The 12,157-nt window shown below is 38.1% G+C and overlaps 1 protein-coding gene across 1 annotated transcript; it reads right to left on the reverse strand.

The window, feature by feature from the left end:
- Window positions 1–890: 890 nt before the first annotated feature.
- On the reverse strand, window positions 891–11,813 carry dpm2 (dolichyl-phosphate mannosyltransferase subunit 2, regulatory). The gene is made up of 4 exons (XM_061877238.1): window positions 11,649–11,813; window positions 5,302–5,391; window positions 1,391–1,493; window positions 891–1,293 (listed from the first exon to the last, which is right to left on the reverse strand). The coding sequence occupies exons 1-4, from the start codon at window positions 11,649–11,651 to the stop codon at window positions 1,238–1,240; spliced, it is 252 nt and encodes an 83-aa protein (XP_061733222.1). The 5' UTR covers window positions 11,652–11,813; the 3' UTR covers window positions 891–1,237.
- Window positions 11,814–12,157: the final 344 nt, after the last annotated feature.

Genomic DNA, 12,157 nt, shown 5'->3' on the forward strand with positions numbered 1-12,157 from the left:
CCCCACCCCTCCCAAGCATTTACCTGTTTCTAAGTCATCAGGAGCCTTTTTTTACATTTGTCCATTAAATCTTGTTGCTTTTTATTCTTTGCAATCCCTATGATTAGAAAAAGATTTATACAATAATAATCACTTCACTTAGATGTCTCCTTCCTTAATTCACATATGCCCTTTTTGATCTGATCTGATGCCTTGGTCTTCATTTGATCCGATATCTCCTTTTCTATCAGAGTTCCCTTTCACAAAAAATGTCAACGACTCATTTGAAATGTCTTTCAATAGCTCTGTTCTTGTGTAACTTCATATTTTGCACATTTGTGATATTTGGCTTTTCAACAAATCAGGACCACACAGGAGACAAAGTTTAAACCAAAGCTTCAGCAATAAATCCTGTTATGTGCTCAAAATCTAGGACCAGCAAAGTGGTACAAAACCTCCAGTAATTAGAGCCATCTATTGGCACCACCTAATACTGCACTTATTGAAGGGAAAGAAAGATGCTATCTACTTGATGTGTGAGGCACTTATCTTTTTTACACTTAACTACTAATTGGGGCGCCACATTTATTAGAGCGGAGGCCATTGTTATGGTAATGTAAATATTATAAGTCATACACAATGGGATGAAGCTTATTTTATGGAACTATTTCATGAGGGCAAAATTGTTAGTACCCTTATTCCAAGAAAGAAAAACCCACAGGAAGTTCTAATATGATCAGAAATGACAAATGTTCATACATTAACAAAACCATAACAAATGAAAATCAGAAAAATGTCTAGTATAATTGGCCTGGACAAAAATTACGATAATCTAATATTTTGTTGCACAACCTTTTGACGCACGCACCCACACTCATCCATTCAAATGCAAGGTCACAATATCTCAAGGCTAAAAGTGATTAAATTCTTTAATAAGGAGGCAAAAGACCAATATTGTATTGTCAGAGGAGGGTTCAGTAGTCCACTGAAATACATCAATTCTTCAAGAGTAGAAATCCAAAATAAAGTCTGATTTTTGAAATTAAATCAGATCTGTATTTTTTTTTTAACATGTCAATAACATTGAAATTAAAAGTTATTAACGTTGATATGTTCAATACTATTGAACATATCAATATCATTAAAATTAATAGTGGAACCCTTAAATATCACTACAACCCAAACTATTTACAAAAATAAAATAGTGGAATGATTTTGCCGATTTACAGTAACATATACTTAATCAGATCAGATCATATTAATTAACCTTTTTTGGCTTCTGATTTTTCCACATGACAAATGCAGTGAAGGCCCCTGTGGAGAAAAAAAGATAAGGAATTAATGATAAATGCAAAACGCGGGGAAGCTAAAAAGGGTAGAGGTAATTTCTATGTACGAGTGTGAAGCTTACCAATGCAAAGGAGTAGTACTATGGCTGCAATGCCAGGCAGAATTACAGAATACTCCCGTGGAAGAAAATACTTGTGGAGTACATGATTGCTGTCCACGAAAGGCTGGAAAGGATGACAACATTTCAGTTAAAAAGCTGTCATATATGAACAATAACAAAAGTCGTTTGATCATTTGACAGTTGCAATATGACCTTTCGGATGGACATTAGGAATCGCGATGTATATTGCAGCCTTTTACAAAAACGAGATATCACAAAATATGATTTATAATGTAAATGATAATATAAGCATTTCCAAATGGTTTACAAATGCTCCTAATTTGGCTGCTGAGATATGCAGTAACATTATTTACAGTTTTATTTTATCTGATACCTGATTGAAACATACCTAGTTTAAAGCTAAACTACATTTTTTGGGCTGGATCAATATTTTTTACGGTTAAATTTATTTTTTTTAGTTTTTGTTAACGTTTACAAACTCCAAAAATAAGTCCATGAACATAGGACGGCATTGATAGAGCCAATAGTAGGAAATATATTAAATATTAATTGATATTGTTACACTGCCATTCCGTGTTTTCTGTCTTGTAATCAAAATTTGAAATCATTCAAAGATCTTGAAAATGTTAAGTAGCAGTAACAGCATTGTCGGGCCAATACATGATGCATTTAACTCATATTGAATCATGTTCGTTACACAAATTTAAAACAACTTCATTTTAGGAACAAGTGTTTACCCACTAATTTTGGATAAAAAAATATTTTGTGTCCTAACACAAACTCAGAAGTGTCTGGAGAGGTTTTTAGTACATGGTATATCTGAGGAGTTGAATCAGAGAAAACCCAAATTAAAAGTATGATTAAAAAAAATTCTAATATAAAAATTACTTTTTTCTTCTGATTGGTAGGTCATTTTAATTTCTCAGTCCGGCCCAAAAGTTTAGTCACAAGTCGGCATTGTGGGTAGAATTAGTTCAGGTGAGTCCTGAGTGGTGACCAATGTTCCCTCGATCACTGGCATTTTTTTTGCGAGTGACCCACTTCTGCCCGGAAAAACCGGAGTGATGACGTCACAACTATATAATAAATAATAATAAATACATTGTCGGCATTTGTCGACTAATCATTGCAGCCATAGTTAACAGTACATTTTGGATTAGATGATGTTTAAAGTAAAAGTGTACTTCGCTGCGTTGCGTTGTTTTCTGGAGAAGTAGCCATGCTGTGCATGACCAAAGATCATACATTGAGAGAGGATGACCTACCGTGCGCTACACAAAGTACATCTGCAGTCAGTCAAATCCTGTTATTTTTGTCAATTAAAAGAATACAGAGGACATGACTTCGATGTCTTTAATGGTAGTTACGGCCATGCGATGTAAGTACCGCATGTGCAGCTGCGGCGGAGTCTAAGGTAACTGTGAAAAACGTGGATTTACTGGTGGATTGGATTGAGCGATAAGCGCTGACAAAGGGTTTCCCTTCACACTGTGAAGTGAAGGGAACCAAATGATTTATGATCATAGTAAATAATGACAGGTTATATTATTTATTCAAACACACATTCCTGCATATTTATATTGAATTTTCTGCAGTTTTTTCCATACGCATATTTTCTGTCAACATACTAAGCTAAGGACGTGTTTGACTTATAAAAAAGCAACAGCAGCAGTGCCAATTTTTTCATCAGCTGATAGGAGAAGTACAAGGGAGATCACACTTTTCATCCACAAGCTCCATGATTACTTGGATGCTCGTTAACCAGAGGATGAATTCAAAAGAGTGGTCTGTATTTGACATAATTTGTATTTTAAGTAATGACATCTTTCGAGAGGAGCCAGATGAGGTGGTTTGGGCATTTGGTCAGGATGCCACCCGAACGCCTCCCGAGGGAGGTGTTTAGGGCACGTCCAACCGTTAAGAGGCCACGGGGAAGACCGAGGACACGTTGGGAAGACTATGTCTCTTGGCTGGCCTGGGAACGCCTCGGGATCCCCCGAGAAGAGCTAGACCAAGTGGCTGGGGAGAGGGAAGTCTGGGCTTCCCTGCTTAGGCTGCTACCCCCATGACCCGACCTCGGATAAGCGGAAGAAGATGGATGGATCTTTGAAGAAAGAAAAGCCTGTATGGCAGCTTTGCGTTATTAGAGTCAACATTGCAATTTTTTCTAGTTTAATTAAAAAAAATTGTTATTATTATTTTTTTTTTTTAAATAGAATTTTTGAAATGTTCCGCGGTCCGTTAAAAAAATAGTTGGGGGCCGCATTTGGACCCCGGGCTACACTTTGGACACCTCTGCCTTAGGCACTGTCCTTTTAGGCTCTTGCAATTTTTTGGGGTAATGTAATTTATATAACTAAGGTGTTGCTGTAGCATGTTCACTTCAGATGCAGGGAGTAGTCATTTGTTCAACTTCTTTAGTTATACTAGTGGTCTTCCTCAAGGTTCCAACGTAGGTCCCCTCTTTTTCATCATTTTGACTATTCAACTGTTTGCCGGCGAGGTTAGTTAAAAAAACGTGTAAGAGACTAAAATTTTTGAAGCAGATTCTGAAAAACACTAAAGTGCTATCAGAGATGATGAAGTGAAGTGAATTATTTTTTTATATAGCGCGTTTTCTCTAGTGACTCAAAGCGCTTTACATAGTTAACCCAATATCTAATTTTTTAATTTAAACCAGTGTGGGTGGCACTGGGAGCAGGTGGGTAAAGTGTCTTGCGCAAGGACACAACGGCAGTGACTAGGATGGCGAAAGTGGGGATTGAACCTGCAACCCTCAAGTTGCTGGCACGCCTGCTCTACCAACCGAGCTAAACCGATCTTTGACTAGCTTTTTGCGGAAGGTCCTTCAAAACAGCAGAGCGCTCCTATAACAAAATAAATATGTATATTGAAACAAATCTAATATAAAGTATTACTATTTATTATTTTATAAGTCATGTAATTTGTTGCACCACGTTATGCAATAACGGTTATGGAAACTGGCATAGCCAGTGTGAACGTCTGATGTTGATCACAGTATGCTAACAAAGTTTGCAGGTTTTTCTCAAACTCCCAAAAAGTTAGAGGGCACATGGGTCAACATGTTAAAAAAAGTTATTTTTGGTTAAATGACCCCATCAAACATTTTTGTTTACTGTAACTTTTGAGTTAGTTTTTATTTTATTTGAATTATGTTGATCAAATTCCACATTGGAGAAACTTTAGAGCAGGGGTGTCAAACTCAAATACAGATTGGGCCAAAATTTTAAACTGAACAAAGTCGTGGGCGATGAATGAACAAATTAACCTTTTAATAGGGACCGAAACAAGTTTTGCATTGAATATTGAACAAGCAAGACTTATATATCTATATAGTGACATGCAAAATCGAGTTTCAAATAATAATGATAAATAAAAAATATCAATGGCATATCAAATACAATTTTAATAAAAATTTAAGGTATCTTTTCTATTTGCAGCCTTCTGAGATAAATATCCAAATAAAATTTTTCCAAAGGATAATAATACATTTAAAAATAAAATAATAATGAATAAACCAAACATTCAAGCATTGAAGTACCAAGAGAAAGTGCATTAATAAAATCTCAATTATTGGTCAGTTAGCTACACTGATTTGCTTTAACACTGAATATGGAACAAGCAACACTTATAACCTAATAGTGCATAATCAACTGTCAAAAAACAAATGAAAAAACATCAATGGTATATTAAATAAAATTTAAATGAAAAAAAGAATGCCTCTTTTCTATTTGTAGCCTTCTGAGGTAAATATAATTATTAAGTCTTTCCACAGGCTAATACATTTGGTGGTGGGATAGGGGGTGTAGAGGATTCTAATTTTTAATTTGTACTTTGCGTACTACGTTTTGGATTCACCAATATATCGAAAGAATAGTTTTCGGACCTACCAGAATGATGACCCAGATAGAATAGTAAGTCATCAGCAGAAGACTGAAGACAATCAGACTCATGCCGGCAGCTTGATCCACTCCCGTAGCCTGAAAACCAAGTAAACACACAACCACAGAGAATTTAATTCCGTAGGGCAGGGGTGTCAAATTAATTTTAGCTCAGGGTCGCATGGAAGACAAAATGTACACACGCGGGCCGGAGTATTAAATTCATGGCATTAAAACTCAAAAATTAAGACAACTTCAGATTTTTTTTCTTCGTCTTACTTTGGCCAAAAATAGAACAAACACATTCTGAAAAAATTACAATACAAATTTAGAAAAAAATACCGGCAGCAGTAAAAGTTTAGATCCATGAAGGAAAAAAGAAAGCAAATGAATGTTTATAACTGAATACATTTACATATGCATAAAAATTAGTTTTCTTTTATATTATATTTTTTTTATGAATTAAGTAATGTTGATCACGACCTTTTTCCAAAACACAATATAGAATATGAGATGTAACAGGATAATGCATGCATTTATCATTTGTTTTCAAAACGCTTACAAAAGAGTGGGACCTGATGGGGGTCCCTAGGACCCTATTTTGAAAACTCCTAGTGCAAACACTGATGGAGTATTGGTGCGTGCAAAACAGCAGCAGGCGGCTGTGGCCTGCAGGCCGGTTTTAATACTAATCAAATTTCATCCCGGGAGCCATAGCTAATTAATTCACGGGCCGGATCCTGCCCGCGGGCCTGGACTAAGACACATAGGCCGTAGGGGTTTCATGTTTCTTTGTTCTTGCGAGTCACGTTTACAGAGGGCTTAGTACTTATTACAAAACAAATATAATGCTTGATGTACACAAACTGGGATGTATTCATGATTTAAGAAGCTTTAGTGTCATTTCTATAGCTTTGTATGAGACATGCCAAGAATTGAAAAACAAATGTCAGGTGAAGAACATTTTCCCAACTTTAAGGCTGAAGTGCTAACCCACACTTGAGTAAACAAAAGAAGGCAGCCAAATGTAAGGCCTATTATGTTTTTAATACAACTAGCCCAACTTTTCCAAATAATTATACGTTTGAACATATTACGCCTATACTGGCTCACCTGCACTGGCTTCCTGTGCACTTAAGATGACTTTAAGGTATTACTACTTATGTATAATATACTATACGGTCTAGCTCCATCCTATCATGCTGATTGTATTGTACCATACGTCCCGGCCAGAAATCTGCGTTCAAAGAACTCCGGCTTATTAGTGATTCCCAGAGCCCCCACAAAAAAGTTTGCAGGCTTTAGTGCGTTTTCTTTTCGGGCTCTGCGTTTTACAGATAATCATCAAGCCGTTTCAAATGCGCCGTTTTGTAGACGGTCTTATTTACGTGGCTCACCTTCGGTAGCGTCTTCTCCCCGTCATCTTTAGTGTAGCGGTGTAGCGTGCAAGGACGGGAGTGTAAGTGTCCAAAGATGGAGCTACCATATTTCCTTGAACAGCCGCCGGGGCGCTAATTAATTTAAAACCTCTACTCACTCCTGCGCCTATTCAAGGCATGCTGTAATAGTAAGCAGGCGCTAATAACTTTAAAACCTCGTCTCACCCCTGCGCTTACCAATGTCACGCAGTAAAAAATTGAGTGTGATGTGAGGATACCATCATGAAGAGCACTTTAAAAAAAAAAAAAAAACATTATTTTCAGCACTGAAGTCTTTGAATAACCTTCAATTGACGCATGCATTTCGCTGCTTCTATCGTCACACGAACGAGATTGGAAGGCATACTGGGTGATACAAGTTACACTGAAGGTTGTGATATAAACAAGTTTAACACTCTTACTAATATACGCCACACTGTGAACCCACACCAAACAAGAATGATGAACACATTTCGGGAGAACATCGGCTCTGTAACACATTATAAACGCAACATAACATCTACACAGAATGCAATGCATCCATGACTCTTACTGCCTATATTATACACCCCGCTAGCACCAAACCCCGCCCACCTCAACCGACGCACGGAAGACAGAGTCTGGTGTGGATGAAATTGACTGGCCTGCACAGAGTCCTGACCTGAACTTGATATAACACCTTTGGGATGAATTACGACGGAGACTGAGAGCTGGGCCTTCTTGACCAACATCAGTGTGTGATGTCACCAATGCGCTTTTGGAAGGATGATGGAAAATTCCTATAAACACACTCCGCAACCTAGTGGACAGCGTTCCCAGAAGAGTTGAAGCTGTAATAGCTGCAAAAGGTGGATCGACATCATATTGAACCCTATGGGTTAGGAATGGGAGGGCACTTCAAGTTCATATGTGAGTCAAGGCAGGTGGCCAAATACGTTTGGCAATATACCGTATATCCTATCCTAACAAACAAGGCATGGCTAGAGTGTCCGCCCTGAGATTGGTAGTTTGTGAGTTCAAACTAGGGCTGGGTGATATATCGAATATACTCGAAATATCACGGGTTTGTCTCTGTGCGATATAGAAAATGACTTATGTCGGGATATTCGAGTATATGTTCTGACGCAGTTGCATTACACTGCATGTGTTTCTCACTTTCTCTTGTCTCTGCTTCTCACAGAGACGTAAAACAAGCGCACCTTCTTACATACGTCACACGCCCTTGCCTAGCAGAGGTTGCGACATGGGTAACGTTAGCAGTGGCAGGTGCTAACGGAGTGGTGCGAGTGGTTATACGAGAGAAAGGTGTGAATCTGGTAAGAAATAAAGTAAAAATTAATTCCCAAGAAAAACAGCACGGGGTCTATCGTCTGGTGGCGGTTTGGCTTCATGTTTTACAAGCATGCGGCAAAAGCGTTTCTACAAAAAGTAGCAGCACTGCTAATTTGTAGCATCATTTGAAAAGTTACCCGCTAGAGAACGAGGAGTGCTTGAAACTCCGCATGTCAACATCTCCGTTCGGTGCCATACCCACAAAATAAACATTTCCACATCAACACTGTATGAAAAAAATAGTCAACCACAGAAGGAGATAACGTCTGTAGTAACCTACCACATAGCGAAGAACATATACTATTTGACCTCCTATTATGCAGCTCATTTATATTTGACACCTATTTGAATATCTTATGTGACATCATGCACAAAAGTGCACTTTATGTGTATGTTCACAGACAAAAGTTCACCACACCTAGTGTGTGTGTGTGTGTGTGACTATCAGTGGTACTTTAACTTTAAAGACTATTTTATTATTTATAACCACATACAGATCTATCAATATTTCCTGAAACTTTTGAATTCAAGACCCTGGTTTTCTATACACACTACTTATGGCATTTCTTGATTTTAAAATCTCAATCCCCACTGTAACACAATACATGGTTTTGTCCAAAATTAAACATTTACTAATTGATTGGCAACACTAAAATGGCCCTAGTGTGTGAATGTTGTATGTGTTGGCCATGTGAAGAGGTGGCGACTTGACCAGGGTGTGCAATGCCTTCCGCCCGAATGCAAATGAGATAGGCTCCAGCACCCCCCGCGACTCCAAAAGGGACTAGCGGATGAAAATGGATGGATGGATCATTGTAGTGGTGTTCTGTACAAAAAGTGCACTTTAATTTAGCGTTGTTCTGATAAGTCATTTTAGTGACATCATGCACAAAAGTGCACTCATAGCTTGTTTTGAAACGTCTCTGACAATCTTGCACTTTCTGTTTTGGAATTTAGATGAATGTTTGTGCCACTGCTTAATAACTGTTTCATAAATACAGTTTTTTTAAATTGACTTAGTTGTGATTTCCCTCTCTGCATGAAAGTTTAAAATGAGCATATATTAATGCAGTATGAACAAGAATGGTTTAATGTAGACACTTCCAAAGACATGCACCTGGGGATAGGTTGATTGGCAACACTAAATTGGCCCTAATGTGTGAATGTGAGTGTGAATGTTGTCTGTCTATGTGTGTTGGCCCTGCGATGAGGTGGCGACTTGTCCAGGGTGTACCCTGCCTTCCGCCCGATTGTAGCTGAGATAGGTGCCAGCGCCCCCCGCGACCCCGAAAGGGAAAAAGCGGTAGAAAATGGATGGATGGATGGACATAGAATCATCCTACTTTTGAATGACTGATACTTTTATTAGTAGATTGCACAGTTCAGTACATATTCCCTACAATTAACCACTAAATGGTAACACCCAAATAAGTTTTTCAACTTGTTTAAGTCGGGGTCCACGTTAATCAATTCATGGTAGTGATTATATGCATCAAGTTTTCATTCAAGGCTAAGGCAAAATATCGATATATATATCGTGTAACGTGACATGGCCCTAAAAATATCGAGATTTTAATAAAAGGCCATATCGCCCAGCCCTAGTTCAAACCCCAGCCGAGTCATACCAAAGGCTATAAAAATAGGACCCATTACCTCCCTCCTTGACACTCAGCATCAATAAATCGCCAAAATGGTTCCCGGGCGTGGCCACCGCTGCTGCTCACTGCTCCCCTCACACCCCAGAGGATGATCATGGGTGATGGGATCGAAGGTCACGGTCATTCAATGTTGGTTTCCGGCCATGCCGCTTACGTGGAGTGATTTCTCCGGATTCTATGAAACTTTTGATATTATGGACCGTAGATGTTGAAATCCCAAAATGTCTTGCAATTGCACTTTGAGAAACGTTGTTCTTAAACTGTTTGACTATTTGCTCACGCAGTTGTGGACAAAGAGGTGTACCTCGCCCCATCCTTTCTTGTGAAAGACTGAGCATTTTTTGGGAAGCTGTTTTTATACCCAATCATGGCAACCACCTGTTCCCAATTAGCCTGCACACCTGTGGGATGTTCCAAATAAGTGTTTGATAAGTATACCTCAACTTTATCAGTATTTATTGCGACCTTTCCCAATTTTTTGTCACGTGTTGCTGGCAACAAAAAAAAAATGTTTATCAGTTTGAACATCAAATATGTTGTCTTTGTAGCATATTCAACTGAATACGGATTGAAAATGATTTGCAAATCATTGTATTCCGTTTATATTTACTTCTAACGCAATTTCCCAACTCATATGGAAACGGGGTTTGTAAAAGGCGACCTGTTGGTTGTTTTGAAAAACAAAACAAAAAAAATAACTACCATATTTCCCTGAATTGCCGCAAGGCATATAGTATGCGCCTGCCTTGAATTAGCGCATAATTAGTATTACTGTTGTAAGCATTTCACCAATCTCGCGCACTTTGCAAATTATACGTTATTTTCATTGTGCGCAGGGCTTTTTGCATATCGCAAGACGAGATTTAAGAAAAGATTTTGTGGATGGCTTAGTCAGTAACCCTACATTATTATATTTTATAAATAGTAAACCAAGTTGTGGTAGTAGTTTAGTCAGTTGTTTAGTCGTGGATGTACACTGTGTAGTGGTTAGGGCTAGGGTTGGACTGATTTGAGGGCAATACTCAGTTGTATGGTCCCGACTACAAATGAATAGATTTACACAAGTATTTAATAAAGTATTTTGACACCAAAAACATGTATTTGTGCCCTTTGATTTGCAAAATGTGCACCACACATTATTCAAATATATAGCTGCAGGCAATTTGCAAAAAGATTGCGCCTGGTCAAACTCGTGACGTCACGAGTGACACTTCCCCTGTCATCATTTTCAGAATGGAGGGGGGCTGATTTCAATACCGGTGATTTGAAATCGCATAAAGGGAAGAAGATTAAGAGCTATTCAATAGGACTTAAGGTCCAAGATTACATCACACTCAATTTTTACTGCATGCCTTTGGTAAGTGGCGGAGTGAGAAGGGGTTTTAAAATAATTAGCGCATGCTTACTTTTACCGCAGGCCTTTGGTAAGCGCAGGAGTGAGAAGAGGTTTTAAATTAAGGACATACGGTATTTTGATTACCTTTTCGGAATATTTAAGTTCACCATTTTCAATAGCTATATGAATATACATCGTGGGAGTACTTGGTGGTAAAGGAAGGTGAGGGTGTTCCATCACAATGTGACGGTGAACTTGTTCAGCTGCAGCAGCGCACGCTGAATAAAAGCTCGTAACTTTTGATAACGTAAAACAGTCTCGCCATAGCTGAGATACTAGCCAAGGAAAGTATCATATTTACCTTTTAATGAGAGAACATGAAGCTAAACGCGCCTATAAACGTAAAAAGACTGGACACAATAAATATAAACAAAAAATAATTAAACGCTATGCCAAACAAGGTGCGGATATGTCTCTATTTTAGCGTTAGTTTCTAACGAACCGAAAACCATGACTTTCACAGACGGCGAAAGCTGTGACATTATCATCTTTATCTTCATTAATATTATTTATGACCCTTTTTTGAAAATAAATTGATCTTATTTCTCTTACCATTTTTATGCTTGAATCTTCTCGACGTTTCCTGGCGCTCTTCTTCTTGTTCTAAACGTTTGCTGCTAAAAAAGTATGCGAGTATCTACTGCCCCCTGTTGGATGACATCGTGCAATTACTGTTAATGACGGACACCTCTGTTGATGTTTTTTTTTTTTTTTATCCCTCCCCAATCTCTGTATCTTGCGTTCTCTTTCCATCCATCTACCATGAATTGATTAACGTGGACCCCGACTTGAACAAGTTGAAAAACTTGTTCGGGTCTTACCATTTAGTGGTCAATTGTACGGAATATGTACTGTACTGTGCGATCTACTAATAAAAGTTTCAACCAATCAATCAATGGCCCTTTACTAACATTGCTGGGTTTTTTTTATATTAATATTTTCAAACATATTTGATGTTACATTTAGCTTTCATGATTAAAGTAGTAAATTAAGGATTAAAGTAGTATATTCAAGATCAGACAAGCATAACAGAGAGACAGAACAGGATCGCTGACGGGTCT

This window comes from Nerophis ophidion, linkage group LG17 (assembly GCF_033978795.1).
Source record: "Nerophis ophidion isolate RoL-2023_Sa linkage group LG17, RoL_Noph_v1.0, whole genome shotgun sequence".
NCBI lineage: Eukaryota > Metazoa > Chordata > Actinopteri > Syngnathiformes > Syngnathidae > Nerophis > Nerophis ophidion.